This window comes from Amblyomma americanum, chromosome 6, assembly GCF_052857255.1.
Source record: "Amblyomma americanum isolate KBUSLIRL-KWMA chromosome 6, ASM5285725v1, whole genome shotgun sequence".
NCBI classification, from domain to species: domain Eukaryota; kingdom Metazoa; phylum Arthropoda; class Arachnida; order Ixodida; family Ixodidae; genus Amblyomma; species Amblyomma americanum.
In genome coordinates, this window is record NC_135502.1 from 12,184,014 (window position 1) to 12,205,910 (window position 21,897).

The window sequence follows — 21,897 nt, forward strand, 5'->3', positions numbered from 1 at the left end:
TGCCCATCATGTTTCATCCCGGTCTGATCATTCCCACAAAGTGCAACCCATCTTCGCACGAACACTGAAATATCAAACATCACCCTTACTATTATCTATGGCAGAGTGGAACTCGTTACCGGCTGACATAGTTTCTGAAACTGAGTTATCACATTTTCAAACAAAACTTTCATCGCACCTTGGCCTAGAAAATTCACCGTGATATTTTCAGTATTGTTGAAGCATTAAGTCTCATACGCTCAACCTATGTATCTGTCAGCGACTGCAGTGATGTGTACTTGCAATTTGTATATATAGTTATTCTTTGTATTTGTTAAGTACTGTGTGCCAATAATCTGTATTGTGTTGTTTTCATGCCCTCCCCCCCTATGTAATGCCCACTTGGGCCTTTAGGGTATTTAAATAAATAAATAAATAAATGTGTGACCAAAACTCCTGAATCGTTATAGTATGCCCTCGTTTTACACACGGAGCGCTTTAATCTTCGGGGGCTAAGTAGTATAGGGCCCACCGGGGATCCCACAGGCATCATCATCATTCCGGGACGTAGCCGTACTCGAAGTCTTCGGCGAACATGTCCTCCTTGTCCTTGAGCTTCGCGTAGCATTCGGACGCGTTAAAGGACCCCCGGGTTCCGCCGAACTCCTTTGGGAGGATCTTGGCGGGGAAGCGCTTGTGCAGAGACTTGGTGTCCGTACCGTGGAAGTGTACCTGCCGATGTTACATGCCAATTTTGTTGAAATCGACTATTACCACTGGGGAAAGAGAATGGCTCAGACAAGCATCTGCTACAAGCAATAGCGTGGTGTCATTATCATCATCCTGACTACGCCCACTGCAGGGCAAAGGCCTGTCCCATTTCTCTCCAATTAATCATGACCTTTGCCAACTGCGGCCACCGTCTCCCCGCAAACTTCTTAATCTCATCCGCCCACTTAACTTTCTGCCTCCCACCGCTACGCTTGCGTTCTCTTGTCCTGCCCAAACCTATTTCTTCCTCTTGATTTCGACTAGGATGCCATTAACCCACGTTTGTTCCCTCACTCACTCTGCCCTCTCCAGGTCTCTTAACGTTACACCTATCATTTTTTTTTTCCATGGCTCGCTGCGTTTCCCTTAACTTAAGCTGAACCCTTTTCGTTAGCCTCCACGTTTCTGCTCTGTAGGTGAGTACCGGTAAGATACAGAAGCTGTATACTTTTCTCTTGAGTGATATTGGTAAACTGCCATTCATGATCTCAGAGAGCCTGCCATATGCGCTCCGCCCCATTCTTATTCTTCTAGTTATTTATCTCTCATGATCTGGATTAGCGGTCCCTACCTGTCTTAGGTAGACGTATTCCCTTACCACATCCGGCACCTCGCTACCAACTGTGAACTGCTGTTCCTTTGCGAGACCGTTGAACATTACTTTGATTTACGGCATGTTCATTTTTTAGGCCCACAGTATACCTTGCTTACTTTCATAATAGACGCACTTTTTTAAATGAAAATTCTCTTAAAATATGGCAGGGGGGGTGCATTCCAAGTACTCAAAAATTTTGAAGGGTTGAAAAAGGAGCAAAAAATAGGCTCCTGCAATGAAATTTTATCCGGTGCGACTGACCTTCTAAATAAACAAAACGCAATTTTCAACAAGTTTTTCGCACTCGGAAGTGTAATCAACATATTTCATCCCTTAAACTACACGTGTAACTCGTGTTGCGGTCCGTAATAATGTCCAAAGAAAGCGCAACTTCCAATTCATTCACTTGAGCAAATCTCACAGCCTACAGCGCGAAGCCAAGCCGCAACAAGTTGATAGTCATTTCAAACAAGGTAGTGACAATCAACTGTAGATATCACTTATACAGTAGTCAGTCGATTAAACTTCTGTGCAATATGTATTGGACGTGCAGTTTCTTTACCGTATCTCTGTGTGCAATATCGAGCCGTTAATGCAACACAGTGCAGAAGTCAGTGAGGCATAAGACTTGGTTCCCAAGAGTGGCGGCTCAAGCCTGAAGGATTTCATTGAATTGCTCCTAACAGTATGGGCATATTGGCACGCAAATATCTACAGAAAAAAAAAACATTGAAGTAAAAGGCAGTTTGTTTTAATGCATGGGGAGTGACAAAACTGCGTGCAGGACGAGTTGAAAGCAGCGCAATAAAGTGCATGCTCCAAGTGTTCGCTAAACTATAAAAATCCGATCGAACAGCTCTCGCAGCTAGCTGTGCGATGTGAGTGGAGACTGCAGGCTCCGCGATGACTGGCCTAGGGCAAATACGCGCCATGGATAGTGGCCGCACCGCCGGTCAAAAGTTTTTTTCGTGTGGTGACCGCACATAGCTAGATCGTACTATACGACGCGCTGCGAGAAGTGCATAACGACGCTATTTCTGCTGAAATGACCGGCTCTGCTCATCGCTCGTTGCGGCGAAAAGGGACAAAGTTGTTTCCATATTATGTGAATGGTGCGGTGAAAGCCGATTTACCTTCGCGATCGACGACGCGTCCAGGAACGGTGTGATCATCTTGAAGAATATGTTGAAGCTGTATGGTTGCTTCACGATATCGACGCGTCTCTTCCTAACGGGGTATCCGGGCTGGAAAAGAAGCAGCAGCGCATGAGACCAGATAAAGTACTGAGATGATGGGAATAATCTTCACAAGTCCTTTTCGACGGAACTCATGCGCCGTTCAGTGGCTTATTTTCCTCCTTTGTGCACACTTCTAGCGAGCTCTTCTTATTGTGCGCCACATGGCAGCTCTATGTCATCGCGCATGTGGCCACGCAATGCTATTTTCACACCTAACGCAGTCTGTATCAGGAAGTAGGAAACACAAAGAGTAGCACAAAGCAAGAAGCGCTGCATTCTATAAGACAAAGCTATGTGGTGCATGAGCGATGGCATAGCTTCTCTCCGCGCCTGAAAAGTTCACAGAATCGTACCGCAATGTCCAGTTATGGCAAGTGTTGCACTGTCACGAGATCACGCAGTTCCAATTCAACCTTCGCCTGCCCTCACATCCACACGTGCGCACGCATCGCCCTTCCACATAGAAAGCAGAAGCATTCGGGTCTTCAGTGCACTCAGCGTCAGCGCCAGTCATGCGAACATCCTCTTCAGATACACTGCCATATTGAGGCCACTTATCCTCCTCGTACACGTATAGTCCTGCCCGGTTTGTTTCTTCATCCTCCGCATGCCTACACCCTGACATCCTCTAACACACATACTCTATCCGACAAGAGTGGATGCTGTCAAGACGTGTGCTCAAACCAAAGTGAAGTACGGCTGACAGTATCACACGATTGTGGGTGGCGTTAGATGTCAGCTTCAAACGTAAAGGCGTGATGGTGAATAAACGACGGCAGATGTAGGCTCATCTGGAGTCTACTGACTTCGTTTGCCTTTCGTGGCACCCCGCTACATTGCCGGTTCTCCCTTCTAAAAGAAAGTGCCAGCCTCAATGACGGCCCGCTGGGCAACGAGTCAAGGCTCACAAAGATGCTGGCGATGCCCCCGATCCGCGTGGAGGGCACGGCCAGGATATTGCCGTAGCCCCAGCCGTCGAAGTCGCACAGCATAGCGAGGCCGTTCTGCTGCGCCGCCTTCTTCGTGATGACCCACTCGAAGCACAGCAGGATGGCACGCACGGCGTCGATGAACGTCACCTGCGTTCCAGTCCCGTGGGGCTTGGTTGCCAGACACCGAGTGTGCTTCGACAGAGAATTTCAGGGAGTCGGATGCGTCGTCATAGTGTGGCTCTCACTATGGCAGCTCATATCAGAGCTGTTACTGCAGTCCTTTGTTTTACTTAATGTTGGCGAGGTTTGCGTCTTTGTGTATGTAACAAGCTACTGTGTTTTTATTTTCGCTCTAAACATACGGCCAGAAATAGGATTGTAAATAAGTGTCAATGTCTGTTCACCCACTCCTGTAATAACTCCGCTAGGGGTCGGCAGTGTATTTACAGTAAATAAACAAAACACTCCACTATTTCTTACAGTATGCAGCCCGATATGTTTTATTGTGTTTTACTGAAATCGCTGGCATACCATCTTAGAGAATGTGCGTTAAAAAGTTGACAGTTGCTTAGCTCGGCTGTGCCAGGATATACGTAGCGAAAGCTAAGGCATAGCTTAGTTAGCCCTGGTTCATCTTGATTGCAAGTCCAGGTTAGTCTGGTTGTCTGGCTAGTAGTCACGCGGTTGGTCACGTGACCAGTCACGTGGTTGGTCACGTGGTGTGGTGCTACCACGGTGGGACTGCGAGCACGGCGAAACTGCGAGTTCGTGGCCAATGTAGCTTGCGCTACAATATATCAGATTTAATTTCTAGCTTATGAAAGTCCTGCTAGTTGCGTAGCTATATGCGGGTGTACCTGGTCGGGGTTCCAGGCGCCTGCTCGGAGAACGAGTATGAAGCGGCCCTTGGTGTCCTTGTCGGGCAGCAGGCCGACGAGGTTTCTGGAGAAGACGTGGTGCAACTCCGTGGCCGTCAGGTTGCTGAACAGGTCGGCCTGCTTCCGCTTGGCGTCGTAGTAGCGCTTCATCACCTCCATGGCGCGCTTGGGCTTCATGTGGCCGAACCGCAGGAACCGCATAAGGAACTCAGTGTCCGTCTTTGCGTTTAGCGACTGTTCATCTGTGCCACGTAAGTGAGAGGTCACTTCAGAGCGCAAATTCGACTCGCAGCTGACAGCCTCTTTATCGCTCAACAGCCAACATGACCATCTTGCCCCCAACTCGTGCGACACCAATGGAGATGTCTCTCTGACAAAACGTATCGCGTTTTTGAAATTATAATTAAGCAGTCATGTATTTAGTACCATCCAACAAAATTTCTCACTTTTCCGTTCCGTTTCATCTGACGCCAAAAGGACATGTCTGGAGCCGGCTATCACTTATAGAAGTCCGCCATAATGGAATATGTGGCCTACCTGCTACAAGCAGGTAGGCCGCATATTCTCAGCAGCGCTGCACCCAAGGAACAGCTTAGCACGCCTAACGCCGTTTCAGATTTGGATGCATCACAGAGCAAGCACCAAAAATTACCGAAGAGACTTAAGGAGCTTACGCGCGAGTAATGCGAAAGCATAGCAATTCTATTCCAATTCTTTCTCAATTCTAATCTAGTGGACTTCCCCTAACACCGCGAAAAATGCGGAGTTAGGCAAAGGTGGCGTTTATTTCTTAAAAAGGTCTTTTATGCACGTCTGGTTTTTCATGCGGGCCCTATAACAGCGCTTTCCAAGCTCTCCAGAGAGGTGATAAGCTTCTCGCCGAAATCATTTTTGCCATTGAGCTGTTCTAGGAACGCAGTGTTACTAATTACAGTATGAGCGTTCGTAGCAACTAGTGGTAGGTCAGCCAACGCGCCTCCAATCCTTGACAATGTAAGCTGTACGGATACAGCGAAGAAGCAAGTGCAACGCACGTGCGCGCAGAATGTATACTGTTTTCATTGTTATATGTTCCGACCGGCAGCAACGCATAATTTAAAGAACCGATTGTAGAATGCATGCCACGTGACCGGCTGTACCAGCAAGGCACACCATGTGACTGGCAGTCAAAATTCTCTCATAGGTGCCATTTGTTTACCACCATCCGCTCGCAGTTTCGCTTTCAAGGCTGCCCCTTTACGCACGCACCACACTTCTGCTTCCACTTGGGACCAACCGGCACGCGTGCATGCCCGTCACGGCACGCTTGGCCGGTGGTTTCAATGCCGACATTTCACTGCTTTTAGAACGGCAGCATTTAGGTTGCAGTCATGCAGTTTCCGGTTTCTCCGTAACGAAATTCCCTGATTCGTTGAGAGAGGTCACATGACCTTGTGACGCTATCACAATCTGCTCTAATGGGCCATCTTTATTGCTCGAAAGAGGCCGCGTGACTAACCTGCCTACCGTGGCAGGTGGCATTCTGTCCAGCAGATTGTGGTCAACCAGCTCACCTGGTCGGTGCGCCCCCAAATTTAGCGAGAAGGCCCACCCCAGAAAATTGATTAAGGTGGTTTAGTAGGCCGGGTTAGTATGATCCCATATGACAATCTAATGGATGGTATTCGAACATTCTAGAAGGCGATAACTCATGCATACCATATAAGTGCAATGGAACCGTTTTCAACCAGAATATTCGCGGGACCACCAAGTTGGCTCAGTGGTTATGGCACTCTGCTGCCGACACGAAAGATGCGGGTTCGTTTCCCAGCCGTGGCGGTCGCATTCCGATGGAGGCGAAATGCTTGCTGCCCGTGTACTGTGCGATGTCAATGCACGTTAAAGGACCCCAGGTGGTCGAAATTACCCGGAGCCCTCCACTACGACGTTCCTGATAGGCCGAATTGCTTTTGGAAGTTAAACTGCATAAACCGTAAACCAATTTTGGCGGGAAAACCGCAAGAACACTATAGATACTAATTGTAGACACCATAGCAGGCAACCTAAGGCCATCGCATTTTCCTCTCTAAGAATGTGGTTAAGACGGCCCCCAAATTTTTTGGAGTCGCCGCGTTGTTCTGAAAGGGGGGGGGGGGGGGGGGGGGGGGTGAGTGTGTCATGAAAGCTATACATCGTTTCATACATCAGGCGCAACGCTATCAAAACTAGCGGTCTTTGCGCTGCCTGCATCCGCGACAAAAAAAAAAAAGTGCGTTCGTTGTGGCGAGTGAAAAATAATTAATGCTTTACCTGCAGGCTTATTACCTGAGTACAGGAAACGTTTTTCGGTCTGCACGCTGGCGGGAAGCGCGGGTTTTTTTACTACGGCGCCGAATTTACGGCGCCTCCTGTATCTGAGACGCGGTGCCACAGCTATATTACATATTTATACGGTAGCAACACAATCGTTAGAAATAAGCGAACGTTCGTTATAACTGCGGTCGGTATAAGTGGGTTCGAGTGCAGCGTAAGATCATCACAACGTGGCAGTGAACTGGTCAAAGAAATTATAAATGGCCACGACGAAATTCGGTTGCGACACACATTGACAAAGCCGCGAGAAGAGGAGAGGCAGTAACGAATGAGTAAGCTACACCTTTAGTATCGAATTCGTCTTCGACATCGATACTATCAGCCAGATTTCAGCAGCAGAGACATTTGAGCCTCCTTAAATTGGATTTCAATGGTTGTCCTTGTAAAAGAGACCCTGTGCACTGCATATGAGAGGAAACCTGCAATCTCATGCACTAAGCGGCTCCACATCGAGAAGAAAGTTCAGTACGTTAATCATTTTGCCATGATCACCTATCAGGTTGTGGGAGCACTTGTTTACAAAACACGATGCTGTCACTCATTCGCAAGCGCATCACATAATCGAGTACAACCCAAACTGATCATTGCTTTGTTTCGCTACTGGTTTAATGACTTGATGCTCATGAATGCTCTGTGTGCTGCCTTTCCTTCGCTAGAATTTTTCGAGCCATGGTAATCCGTGATGTCAGCCTTGCGCGGTCATTTCCATCGTTTCCGCCGTACGCTAAAGCAGATGGAACGGTACCCAATGCACTCACGGTCAATGAGCCGCTTCAAGGCGGTGATGGCTCGCGCCGACGGTGGACTAGACGCAGGCGAGCTGTCCTCCGGGTCGCTGTCCTCCGGCGAGCCAGGCAAGCTGGGCGACGGTGGAGATTTGGCCATGTCACCGTTGGAGGCGAGCGCTCGGAGTACCTCAGATTGGGAGCAACGGCGGCACGGGGCATGTGCTTGTGTTTCTTCTTCTTTGCCTCCGAAGAACGCAGAGCAGCCACTGCCCACAAAGCGCAGGCAGTTATGCTGCATCTCACGCGCAACGTGCTTAGCATTTTTGCAGAGCACCGACAATTAGGGTTGTACCGTCTGCCACTTTCTATTCCTACCTTGCCGAGCGCTTCTGCGCGACTAAGCTCATCGTAGTCTTTATCAGGGCGTGTTCTTCGGACTGCCAGTTATGACATTACCGCTGGAAGTCTTCTCCTATCGACTTCCGGTAGCAAGCAAATAGCGAGGAGGATCAAGCCCCTCCTCTCTAAACCCGTGCTCACCTTGCACATATTCCTAAGGGGCCGCCATATCAATCCTCACACTCGATACTTATTCGCTGGTGAACACATGGGCTGCTGTTAGAGCATTGTTATGACAAGCGATCGTCCAGCAGAACACCAGTGCCAAAGCCGCGGGCTGCCCAAAAAAGGACATGCATTGGTGGCGTGAAAGAGACAGAGAGAACGCGGTCCTTGAAGGAAAGGGACACAATGCTGTAGGACGGCGTAAGACAGAGTGACACTTTTTCATCTGAAAAATAGGGATATATATTCTTGCTTTTCTCACTATTTCAATGTCTCTTATTTCGATGTTTATCGCGAAATCTCTAAACACGCATTTATATATCGACGTTCTCGGCGCGCAGGCTTGCGCCGGTGGTGGCCAGTCTCGTCAAGTTCGCGATGCCACCTGTGTGGCATCCCGCTTTCCATGCAGCTTTGCTTCGTGCTTTGAATAACACTCGATTCGCTCTCAGTGTGCTTCCTTCGCGGCATTCTTAGCACTACTCTGGCATTTATCGCATTCATTAAGGCCACACTAGGTGCAGCTTTGAGGGGGGCAGCAGCTGCTGCGAGGCGGAGAGGTGGCGACCAGGGCGTCGACTGTGCACTTGTCACTTGAGGGTCTTTAGTTGTCGCATGAACCTTCGGGCTTGGAATGTTGAAGTTGGCGATCAAAGTGCGCTTGCCCCTCATTTTCCTTTGATCTGCCAGAAAAACATTCCTATGCATGCCTATACGCGCATTTTCATGTATTCCAACGACGTTTGCATTGCTGGCCACTTTAGTTCCCTGGTAATTATCTCAGTACGAATCCAGAAAGTCGTCCATGTCGCGAAATTCTTTTATTTCTTCGTTAGTGATTTTTTTTATATATATTGTAAGAGGGGGTTGTGGCTCACCATAACCTATAGGTCGCTTTGCAAAGGTTGCAAAGATTCAGGCTAGACCTTCGGGCTGCGAGCGAGCTTAACACTTCTGGATCGTCGTCGTCTTTCTAACCCACAGTGAGCGAGCGTAGCTGCTACGCTGCAGTTACCTCCAGGCGGAAAAGAAGACATCCTGTCGACTCAGTGAGCATGCACGATATATAAGCGGATCGTAGTATATATATATATATATATATATATATATATATATATATATATATATATATATATATATATATATATATATATATATATATATATATATATATATATATATATATATATATATATATATATATATTAAGGATGCCAACAGTCACCGAAACCAAGGTGCATAGTGGAATGTTTTTTTTTTTAATTCTAATGCCAATCAATTGGTTTTTAAAGAAAATTACTTATAAACCAGCAGAAAAAACAACCACGCCGCCGGTGGGATCCGAACCCACGACCTCCGAATATCGCGTCCGGTGCTCTTACCAACTGAACTACGGCGACGGCTGTCCAATCTGCTGCTTTCGTGGGTATTTGTTTTGCGTGTAAGCGAACCTTGAGAGTGTTCACTCTCAAGGTTCGACAACATTGGCGGGGGAAGACGGAGGACTTGGGCAGTTCGATTCTTGCCTCCGGAACAACGGCTGCCTCGGGCGGGAAGGTGGGCAGCGGCGCATGGGAAAGAGGGACAGCCGACGGGGAGAAGCAACGCCACCTAGACTGGCTCAAGGCCGAGGGGCTGCCTGCCTGCGTGACGTAGGCCGGGCGGGGCCGCCGTCCGGCGCAAGTGAAGGAGCGCTTCAGTACAATCCGTATAACAGTTCGCTAAGCTGACTTTTTTTTTCGGCTACGCGTGCAGTATTCTCTCTAAAATCGGGCAGAAAAACTCAACACAGAGCCAGGTGTTTGCTACATGCTTATACATGTTTTATTCATTTATTTGTCAGAGTTTGCAGCTTCCGCTTCTTAGTCTTGTTGTCCTGGTCAAACACCTTGTCATTTAATCGTCGGCAGAAATTTTTGATGAGAATGTTTGCACTGCACCACAACACATATTTCAGCACTATCTCACCCGTGTGTCTCTTTTCACAGACGTCGAAGTCTGAAGGCTCCCCATCGCTAAGCAATTCGAGTTTGAGTTCCGTAGCCACTTGGCGCTGGTTGCGGAACTTAAGAAATTCCGCATGCTTGGACAGCTCTTCCACCACAACGTAATTGTGAGTCACAGCATTCACAGCTGGCATTGCTGGGCAAACCAGCCCTCCCCTGCCAATTTCTTTGACAAGACTGTACATGTGATTTTCAGGCGAAACTGCGACAGTCTTGTCAATTGTCAAAAGCTCTTTGCATTTGTCGCATTTCAAACTCTTCAGATAAGCGATGTGCACCGAGTAACCAGCCACATATGCAACGACTGGAACGGCATCTTTCAGTTTTGACAGCGCCTGTTCGGTCACAACAATGTTGAATTTTCCGCTTGGCACGGCTGCTTGCATTTGCAGCTCTTCCCAATTTTGATTTTTCTCGTTGTCGATTGCAGATACCGCGCTCATTTGTGGAAGTCTGCTTTGTAGTCGCAACTTGTTCTCACATTCATAGATTTGCCTTGCGGACAAATGATATTGCGAACCAGCCAGTCGTCGGTAACATGCAAAGCGGTCTTCTAGAAGGTCGGTCTGGAACTATGCGAGAAGCACAAAGGACGTCTTGAGCTTCTCAAAGCAGTATCTTGCAATGTCAATAAATGCTTGAGTCGTCTGGATAAGAGCGCCATGAGTTTCATCAGACAACTTGCAGGCATCAGCCCGCCTTTCTTTTCATTACTCCAACCAGCCCATGAAATCGCTCAGAAATGAAAGCCTCGAGTCGAATGGAGAAGGGCTGACAGGTTTTTGATATTCATCCCTTAGTCTCAGTCCCTTGAAGGGAGTTTTGACGTTGACAACTTTCCACCATTTTACGATTATATCTATGAAACTGGCGGTTTCTTCGTAGTGTTTGAGGTTGTGCTCACTGAATACCACTGAATACATGCAACTCACTGAATACCTGCAAAGCAAGTTTAACATTCTGTTTCTCAATGTCTGTTGGAGAAACAGCTTTCCTGGGCAGAGTGTAGCCGTATCGGAGCAACTGCTCACTCGCTAAATTATATGCGTCTTTGATGGTCTTAAAAAACGCATAATGCATGCGCCGCTCCCCATTGTGCTTGGTTCAAACTCAAGGAACCAGAAACACTGGTCATTTTGTTTTAACCAGTTGTTGCGCACGCACTTCAGTTAGTGCACCGTGTCAATGACAAAGAACAATGGCCGGTGGGGATCTGATGGGTGCAGAAAAACGAAATCATTTGCCAGTGATTTTTTTGGTGCAGCTTGGTGGGTCTTGGTCACAGAGCACTTCAAAGGCATCATCGCGTTTTGATTTACAGCGTTGTTGTCAGTCACAACGCACATGACTTCGTACTTCGTATCCGATTTTTCCTAAGCCGCGAATTACGTCTCCCAAAACTTTGTGCAGAAATTCCCCATTAGCCTTATGCACAGGTACAATGTGAGCTACCTCCTTAAACTTGCACATGAAGCTGTGTACCATGGATACAAATGCACTGTTTGCTGCTTCTGCGTTGTTCAACGCGACTCCAGCGATGTTGCCTCCCTTGTAGTCAAAAAAGGGGCTTTAGGTGAATTTCATTCACCATCAAAGTCACGTAGCTTTGCCGCTCATTCAACTCGGATAGCTTCTTGGTCATGTAGAGGAGGAATGTGCTGTCTTGTTGCTCTAATTGGGGGCTCATCCCGAGTGATGAACATATTGACCTAATAGTCCTTGGGCGTGGCATGATGGTTCTGCCGTGACTGCGCATGTACTTGTACGCATGAGGCGATATTGTAAAAAGTATGCAGCAGTAAACCGTGAAGTCAGCAGAGTAGCGCCGTCGTTTTTTTTGTTGTTGTTGTTGACACTAGCTGCACTTGCTCGGCCAGCAGTTGAATGGTCGGGTAGTTATCGTCTCCTTGCGGTGCGGATATTTTGCTGAGAAGAGAAACGACAGTCTCGCAGATGCCCATATCCGAGCTTTCAGTACTTGAACTCACGACACTGTCGAAACTCCCTCAAGCAAATCCAGCAGCCGTCGTTTGCTGTCGACCTCCGAGAGAACTAGCACTTTGGACCCGAGCCCCTTCACTGGTGCTTTTGCGACGTTTATTGTCAAGAGTTAGGTCGGTATTTATGACAACAGAGTATTTAATCCAAGGAGCCTCATCGTTACAAATGTGAGCCAAAATGACGTGTTCATTGCCTTCGATGACATGCCAAAATGTCAGCTGCTTGCCTCGAACGAAGTTTGCCAAAGCTTTTATATCGCAAAGCTTGTCTGCTTCGTCCTCATTCCGGGCAGTGATCATCAACTCCGCGAGCACTTTCTCAAGGGAAGCGGCGTCTAAGCGCATTCGCTTGCTCTCTGGGTCCTCTCGTCTAGTCCCTTCTCTGGACAGGTAGCTTCGGCAATCGGTGAACACCGTCGGTACGGCCTCAGGTCGAAGCCGAAAACGTGAGAGCGACGCGGTCACTATAGCTTGGTCAATATAGCTTGCTTCTCGAACGATGTCTTCGGCTTTAAAGTGACGCTCGCACACCTGAACAAAAGAAATATATGCTAATATAAGTACGCCTACTTGACATCGCGGGCTATGCGTGACGCATTTGTTCTTTACGTGCCACAAAAGAGTTTTAAGCAAGGCTCGCAGCCCTAAGGGTAGAGGCAACCTGCTTTGAAAATAATAAGCATCAAAATTTTCTTGCCCTGAAGTTCGCTGACACGACCAGGTTTTCGCGTGGAATTGCACTTATCCATGCTTGTCTTGCTTCGTCGGCTTTAGGGAACGAGAAGACGTGCACCTTGGGGCCTGTCTTGCAATTACCATTACACCGCGGCACACAACACTTCCCAGGAATTTCGCAGTTGGTTCAAATTCTGCAGAGCCCTGTTCGGCACACATAACACGCGATAAACACCGATGTCAGTGGCCGTTGCGGTTCGCGCACAGAAATAAAGATTCGAGCAAACGACCACGTTTTTCAGCGACGGCAAGAGGGATGCGCGTCCAAGCATGCCACTGGCCCACTGCAGCCGCCGCAGTGCCGGACACGACGGCCTCACAACGATGACGTTTGGTCACGTGGCCACGGGAGCACCCCGGCCTGGCGTTGGGAGAAAGCGACCGGCGCTTAAGAGTATGAAAAACGGTCAAGATGGAAGGATGCTAACTGCACTATTGGCTTCCTTCGACGAAATCTTGCTCATGCACCTTATCATGTAAATCAACTAGCATACGTAACCGTTGTGGGGCCCGAACTGGAGTACGCATGCGTATTATGGGACCACATCACAATAACGTAATCGCTACCACTGAGTAAATTCAAAACCGCGTTGCCAGATTCATTTTCTCTGCTTACTCCCGCTATACAAGCGTCACTAATCTAAAAATTAGGGCCGGTCTTCCGAGCCTTCATACGCGCCGAAAAACATCTAGACTCTGCTGGTTTCATAAATTATATCATGCGTTATCACGCAGCGCTGCAGTCATCATGCCAATCCGAACTTCCAGCCACATCACTCACACCATGGCCACATGCACTAACAACGACCTATGTCAACTCCTCTTTTGTAAGGACTGCCATCCACTGAAACGATATTCAGCAGCGCGCGTTGCAGAACTGGCCGATTGCAATCGCACTTACCGTTCTTGCTGCCGCGGATGAAGCTTTGGGAAGGCTTCGTCCACGCAAGCCGAGTTCACCCTTTGAGGAGGCGACGCCAACACCGCACTTCGACGAAATACTGCTAGCAGTGGCACTTTGGCAGTAGCTCTTTCTTGCGCAATCAAAAAGTTGATCTGCCGTGTTTAGCAATGGGCAGGTGCCGGTAATAGCTGGACCCTTTGAATTTGTCAGGTATAACTTGGCAGCAGTTCTAAGACTCCAGCTAATACAGGGTTTCAGCTGACGGCACAGTTCGACGAGGGAAGCAAGAAGGGTTTCATTAGTTCATTCAGTCAAGGTCAGTTTCGAACGACGCCACGAATAACTAAAATCACACCCGACCATCACTGAAACGGCGAAACCGTGCTGCCGCCGCGTCGCTGCTGCCCGGTATATTAGTCCAAGTCTCGCCCGTCGGGCTGGAACGAAGCTGGTGGCCTTATCTTCAGTCTTAGTTCGCACGTGTTCCAACTGAGACCACAGCGACACCTTTGTTTATTTTTTTAGGAGGCAGTTCTAATGTTGCACCTTTGTTTAAGCCACTCATTCTATCGCGCTCGACTGCTTGGCTTTTTTTCAGGCTGGTGCGTGCAAGTGCCACGTCACCTGTCCATCCCGATAGGAGAGAGGGCAACAAAGTTGGTCGGCTATTGCTGAAACCGTGTTCAATTGACTTGAACGGGGGCACAGGAACGTTACCATAATATCACGAGAGCAGAAACAGTGAAAGAAGGCTCGTTGCGAATAACTATTTCGTCCCATGAACCGGCCCTTTCCGGCCTCTCGCAGTCGAACTCTTTTCTATCTTGAGGATCACTTTTTCTAAAACGCCGCCGCGGTGGCTCAGTGGTTGTGGCGCTCGACTGCTGATCCGAAAGACGTGGGTTCGACACCGGCCGCTGCGCTCGAGTTTCGATGGAGACGAAATTCTAGAGGCCCGTGTACTGTGCGATATCATTGAAGGCTAAAGAACCCCAGATACTTTAACGCTGAAATTTCCAAAGCCCTTCACTACGGCGTCCCTCATAGCCTGAGTCGCTTTGGGTCATTATAAACCCCCCATGAACAATAAAAAAACTTTTTCTAAAAGTGCACCGAAGGTTGGAGGCCAGGGCGCCAGCTATATGCCCATGTATTTTTTTCGGCCTTCTGGCAGAAATGAATTGCGCAGACCACTTTGCTGAAGTACGTTAATTAAGTTCAAGAGGGAGAGAGAACATTAATTACTGTGACACAGCACAAAACGTCGCACATACCCCGCGTAAGAGTCACCAAGCGATCAGCTTCACATTGATCCTGAGTCTACAACGTACGCTGAAATCTTGCGTTCACAACTGTGACGGGTCACAGTTTCTACCATTTCTAGGGCGAAGAGTGCCGCGTTTTTCGAGAAGCGAAGGCTAGCGCGGTGTAGACGCTCCTCGAGACTCCGTCAAGGCGGCCGGCTAAGGACGTGCGAGATATGAAAACAGAACGGTCAGCTTCAACCAGGTGGAGAGAGGCAAATCCCCCTGAAAACAATCTAGCAGGTGGAGGCTGTACACAGACGCCGACCCTGCCGGACAGTCTTCGTCTCCATGACCCGTCTAACGCTATCGCATTACAAGAACAAGATGCATGCGACAGCCATGCGTAAGCGTTAGTTTTACTGCACAGAGAACACAAACGCAGCCACTGCCGCGACTACCGGAACGCGCGACACGTGGCCGAGCGTCGCGTAACTTAAGGAGCTGGTGGTCGATGTCCTCGGCGCCGTTTCCGAAGACAGGGCGAAGCGTGGTTTGCACACGCCGCGCCTCCCGCATGCTTTTTGGACCCGCTCGGCCAAGCGACGTCAGCGCTATAGGCCGAACCAGTGGAGGCAATCAGAAGCAAGAGCGGGGGGAGACCCCTTGCGACTGTTCATTATACCATTCACGTAGAAATAGGCTCTTAGAATTATCATCATATGTGTGTCCTCTGGGGAATAATGCTTAAGAGGCTCTCTCTCCAAGTCAGCTATATTCTTGATCAAAAAAAAAAAGAATGGTATGTACACCACGAATGAGAGCTACATATGTTTCCTTATGTTTTTACCGTCCGTCATGTTTTCCTGCGGTGTAAAACGAGGGGTTATTTGGTGCATACCTGGTTCCAACAAGAAAAACCTTCGGCCAGAGGACCCTGCGAATCGTGGGAAAAGCAGCTTGTTAGCGCGTGCCAGAAGACGAGCCGGCAAAGCAAACATTTTAGAGTACTTCAAGCGGCGTCATCCACGTTGCCTTCTATCCAGGTAAAGATCTGAGCCTGACCTCAGAAGCCTGTTCCGTCACTGTACAAGCCCGATAATCACGGGTGCTTAAGCTTCACTCCTGCCTGTGTTTCTCGAAGAGCGTTTCGCGAGCTTTCGTAGACGAGGACATAATCAAGGGACTTGTACGTACGGCACCGCAGTGGCACGGCCTTTCTATCTCTCTTTCCCAAGGGGGGAGAAGGGAGCAACGGAACTATTTGAGAGATGGGGTCGACGCTGGTGGTGGCGGAGGGCAAGGGAGCTGCAGATTGACTCACGTGGCCCGCCAGGGGGCTTCACTTATCCACGGCTTTCGCCAAGAATGCAGCTAGAAGTGCTTTCGCACTACAAAAAAAAAAGATAGGAGAACGCTTAAGCTTCGTCTTTAAAAGTGGAATGCGACAGCGTGTTGCAGCGCTTCCAGGTAGTACACGGAACGCCATCGCCCGTTCGGCACGACGTCTTGCCCGTTGGACAAGTCTCCGCCGCCCGAAGAGATCATGAACGGGCTGCAGTGACATGATTAAGATTCAGAGGCTGGGGCGTCCGAGCTTACGTGCCGACGACTTCATGGGGGCGATGGAGTGGCTCCGGAGTTGGGCTCGAGCGGTTGCTGGCAGAAGCTGCACGCCGTCGGGCTTCGGCGCTGAAGGCCCTCTTGGCGAACGATGTCGTCCTGAGCGTCCTCTTCCGTACTGCTTGTCGATTTTTATATCCTCTTCTCCACACTCCCTAGGGTGAGGACGCCCACGCCGGAGGGGAAGGAGGGGGCTAGGGCTTTCACTTGGGCGCACAAACATACCACCGCACTTATGGTCTCGCCCCCCTCACGTGTTGAGTCCGAGGGAAAGAAGGTTGTCTTCGAGGTAGCGCATAGCGTCGGTTGTGGTAAGGCGCGCTCTGGCCCGCTGACATTTCCCGCGGGTCACCGGCCTCCATTCTCCATCCATCAACCGACACTCGCTCCTCAAGGTAAGGCGCGCTCTGGCCCGCTGACAGTTCCCTTGTCCTGGGATGTGCTCGGGAGGCCTCCCCTGGAACCGCCACCGCAATTGGGGAGGATAAAGCCCGTTTCCCCGCGGCGGCGGCGGCGGGTCCGGTTCGGCTTAAACCCCTTCGTTCTGGTCGTCACTCTCAAAGAGCATGGCTGGGTAATTGATGATGCCGCTGTCATCTGGGTCTCCGTCTACGCCGCGCCGTCGAACGCGGAACCTCGTAGCACACACCAGGAACGTCACAAATGCTTGAATCACGTGTGGTACCGCCATTCCAATGTATGTTCATCACAACCCATTAAACGGAGCAGTAAAATATTGGGCCATCTATTTCCCATCTGTTCGGGAAGCACAGAGACGGCCCCAGGACATTCATGGTGGACATGGTGAAAGAAGGAGCAGAATAAAAAGAAGAATTTCGGGTAGGTGTGATATGCTTCTGTGACATTGCTCTTCATCAGTGGCATAGCTATAAAACTTTTCGGGAGAGGCTGGAAACAAATGACGGTGGGGGGAAGGGGTTGCTGGCATTACGGAAACAAAGAAAGCGAAATAGTAGGAAAAAGTAGTAAGAAGCAAGAACTTGGGGGATTTTCAGGCGTCCCTATTGTACCTTTCAGAGAAAATCAGGGGTGCGGCTTACTGAGTGCGCGATGGAATCATCGCACACTCAGTGCTCCGCACCCCTGATGTGTTTTTCCCGCTGGCACGGCGTTGCGGGCTGCTACTCCTTCCTGCTAGCATGCATACAACTGCGTGACTCAAAACGTCATAGCTTTAAAGAACTCAGCGGCGCCAGCGTTTGAGGAACCAGAGGGACGTCTGGGGGCACCGCGGGCGAGCTGAAAGTCTGGATTAGTTGGCCAGCGCCCTTTCCACTCGGGCCCCTTAATTCGTAGCGATTTTTTTTTTTTACACACGACGGAAAATTTTGCTCAAAAGCGCCGGAAGACGGGTACGTACATAAAGGGACACATCGTCCATATAGCTTGCTTGGGATGGAAAAATGCGCGAAATAAAAAAAAATTGCAAACAATTACGATAGTGGGTAATGCCAAGTTTAAGCGCAGCTCTTCACACGCCGCCTGCCACAGCTGGCAGGTGGCGCTGCTAGCCACCTCCGTGGGCTGGGAAAGTTTTCAGATACCTGTACATAAAATGTTGACACGAAATGGAGAAAGCGAACTAGAAAATTGACAAGCAAATATCTGGACAGCAGTAGGGGGGCAAATCAGCAATTATCGATTAAGAAAAAGGTTGAAGAAACACAGAGAGCTATGTGGAAAACAGGGATGCTGACGAAATCAGCACTGGGAACATACAGGATTTTTAAGCAGGAAATTTCCAAAGAAAATATCTATGATAATTGTAGGGGAAGCCCCTTTGTTGTTTGAGGCCAGGAGGGGAGTTTTGCGGACTAAGACATATAGAGTCAGGTACCACGATATAGACACGTTGTGCGTTGCGTGCGGAGAGGAGGAGGAAACGGCTGAACACTTGATACTTTTCTGTAAAGGGCTTCACCCTACAGTGGAAAGCAGCGGGGCTGATTTATCCAAGGCATTGGGGTTTAGGGACAGTGAAGGGAAAGTAGATTTTAAGCGGGCAGAAGTAACCAAGCGAAGGTTATCTGATTGGCGGCTAATATCAAGACAAGAGTAAATTTCATAAGTCATGGTTAGGTGACTTGAGCCACCGCCCAATTTAAAGGGTTCAGCCGTATCCATCCATCCATCCATCCATGATCTCCCCGTGACAGCCACCCTCCGGTTGTCGATTCCTCCACCCTCGCCGCGACAGGTGTCGTTTCACTCTGCTGCTATCTGCCGACACGCCGACGACTACGACGCGGAATGCAGGAACGGGCACCTGAGAGCTGTGCTCTAAAAGTGACTATCACTTCTCTATCCTCAACTCCCCCACCCCACGCCTAGATATTTAGAAGGCGAGAAGACTTCAGACCGACTCCTTCCCCAACCCACCCAATGGGCACTGTACCTCCCTTGGACGTCTTGCGGACGTCGTAAACGTCTGAAATACGTCTATGGCAGTTTTAATGTCCATTGGTCAAATGTGTACTCGCACATATTTACTCAAATCTACAACCCAAACTGCCGCTTCTGCGGCGAAAAAGCTACTTCAGATCATATAGTCTGGGTGTGCAAAGCGCATCCTCCCCAGATCTCATGGGCCTATGCGGTCCGAGACCTGCATAGTCTGGACATCACCTAATGGCCACGCCTTTACTCGTTCGTTCAGTAAAGTTAAAGAACCCCAGGTGGTCGAAATTTCGGAGCCCTTCACTAAGGCGCCCTCATAGCCCGAGTCGCTTTGGGACGTTAAACACCCATAAAGCATAAACCATCTTTCGTTCAATAATGTTTTTTTTTCTCGCTCGCTCACCTCTACCTTATTGGTTCAAGAGCTACGCTAGCCTATCGGCGAACATAATAAGCATTACTCCTAGCAGCCTTGATGGGGCGCCGTACAGCTAGCTTTATTTCGGGGTGGAAGGGGGGGGGGGGGGGGCTAGAGACCCAAGAGGTCTCGGATGCGCCCCTGCTCTTCGTAAACGTAAAAGAAATTAACAAAATGCGGTGGTGAGAAACTTAGACCGAAGAGGCTCAATGCAGACTGTGGCATCATGAAACATCCTCCTCGCCACAGTTTGATCGGATCTCGACAGATTTTCCTGTGGCCCCAGAAATTTTTGCGGTACCTTCGCGTCCCATTGGCGCCGGCACTGGCGAAGCTGAGCAGCCAACGGATCAAGATGGGAACTGAATTTAGACGGATGTTTAAATTTTTTTTCTTCGCAGCGAATGCCTTTATGAAAAACCAAACCGCGAAGCCTCACACAGCTCCGTATGATCGCGTGACCATGTGCCGTGACGTCACCGTGAGTACGCAGCCGCCGCCATTAAAGGGACTATGCAATGAATAAAAAGTCGCTTGTAAATGTTTTTAATGCTTAGAAATGATGCTAAGAAGCATTCACACCAAGTATGAGTCTTCGGAACTGAGCCGGCAATTTATTATGAATTTTTAAAAACCGTGCTTTTTAAAATTCGCGGTCCGATTGTTGTGCTCGCAGTGACCGATTTTGAAACTAAAATAATGAAAAAAGACGTCACTGTACCCATGACGTCACCAGGCCACCACACACTCTCATTCGCTGGAGCCACGGCAGCCACGACGTCACGGGCACACTTCCGGTAGCCGTGAAAATCGTCTGCTCGTGCCGCCGCGCGACCCTCTCGGGAAAGCGCGAGCCAGGGCATTGCCTTCGCGCATATGGTTTTAATTTTCCTCTGCCGCCTCCTTCTGTCGGGAGTTACGGAGCCACTCGCAGTGGCTCGCCGAGTCGCTACTGTCGTCGCTGGCGATCAGCCGGTACGGCGTGAACGCATAGGGCTCGATGCCCATCGCGGCCGTACGAGCGAGCAGTCGCGCCTCGAGGTCCGGGTCCATTACTGCTAACTACAACAGACGACAAGCAAAGAAACCCGACGCGCGCCGCAATCACGCCGCAGACGCTGCTGCTGGAGTGCTAGGAGCGAAAACCGGAAGTTGCAAAATGAACGTCAGCGGATGACGTATTCATGGGCGGGGCCCAGTCCCAGAGCTGCTTTCAAAGTGCCCCGCGGGTACGAGTTGAGGGGGGAGAGGAGGAGCGTAATTTTTAATTGTCCATATCTTCGGTGTTATTGATGCTAGCTTAAAAATTCTTGCGTTGGGGTGACGAGTGATGAAATGCCTATCTCTCGTCTGCTTTATGTAATCTCAATTAATTTATTGCATAGTCCCTTTAAAGGGTCTCTGAAAGGGTGTTGACTGAAAAGTTGACTATAATACGCTTGCATTATGTCGACTACAGGCCACCGAGTGGTCATGCCTCGAGCAGGACCTCAAAAGCGAACCGATCATTTACAATATATTTTTAAAAACTCGCGCTTCCACGTCTCGCTGCGACCTGCGGCGACCAGCTTTCGCCCGAATCCGTGCGCAACGCGTCATGCAGCGCTCGTTACGTCAGCAGCGAAGGGCTGTAGTAGCGGATGTATAAAGTAGTAGCGGAGCGCCGACATTTCAGCGTGCAAAAAGCAACGTGACAGAGAAAGGCGCGAAGACGCGTAAATTCAAATTTTTGCTCAGCTTCCACAAAACGCATTTAAAAAATTCTTGCTGGAGGATATTGCTTAAGCGGAGTGCTTTAACATCCTAGGCATACCGCAAATTTATTCGGAAAGCCTTTCAGAGCCTCTTTGAGCCCAACCGTGGAAAAGCCTGTCGTACCCCTTATATCCCTTCCCTTTAGCCACTAGAGGAAGAAATTTTACGTGCCGAAACCCCAATGGCTCCAAGGCAAGGATGTCCACAGAACTTTTTGCAGAGGCGGGAGGGGGGGGCGTGTACGCGATGGGGGAGGCAGTAGGTTAGCACCAAAAAGGCACTATTTGTGGTAGTGCGTAAAATATATACGAAATTCCAGGTGGGGGGTGGGGGAGGACAGGCACTCCCCTTGACCCCCCTTCCGGACGCCCATGCTCCAAGGTCGAGCTGTTTGATTTTTGATGGATGAAACCGGGTTTCTATAACAAAATTCCGCCGCAGAGCTGCAGAAGTGGAGTTATAAAAATTCTAGGTGAAGTCACTAGTGCTAAAGTGATTTCATGAACTGTGCGACGCACCTGCCTTCGTCCAGCGCATTAGGAGTTCAGGTATATGTCAAGCTGCCTATTTTTCCCGCAGTCCTCTAAATGTGAAATGTGCTTATGAAAATGAATAAATGAAGGTTGTTCCTCGGGTGCGGGGTGTATTGATACAAACTCCAAATTTGTAGCAATCTGCTGTCCTTTCCAGAATTGACGTCAAGTGCAACAAAGCCCCCTACTGCCGGTTGCATGCTGAAAGACCACGCACAAACAAT

General features: G+C 49.3%; 1 protein-coding gene and 1 pseudogene across 1 annotated transcript; both read right to left on the minus strand.

Annotated features, from left to right (window-relative positions):
• Window positions 1-460: 460 nt before the first annotated feature.
• On the minus strand, window positions 461-7,702 carry LOC144094554 (alpha-tocopherol transfer protein-like). Its single transcript, XM_077628472.1, has 5 exons — window positions 7,504-7,702; window positions 4,373-4,635; window positions 3,492-3,662; window positions 2,479-2,589; window positions 461-711 (listed from the first exon to the last, which is right to left on the minus strand). Exons 1-5 carry the CDS (start codon window positions 7,628-7,630, stop codon window positions 535-537), a joined length of 849 nt encoding a protein of 282 aa, XP_077484598.1. The 5' UTR covers window positions 7,631-7,702; the 3' UTR covers window positions 461-534.
• Window positions 7,703-11,372: 3,670 nt separating this feature from the next.
• On the minus strand, window positions 11,373-12,890 carry LOC144094469 (uncharacterized; annotated as a pseudogene).
• Between the last annotated feature and the right edge of the window lie 9,007 nt (window positions 12,891-21,897).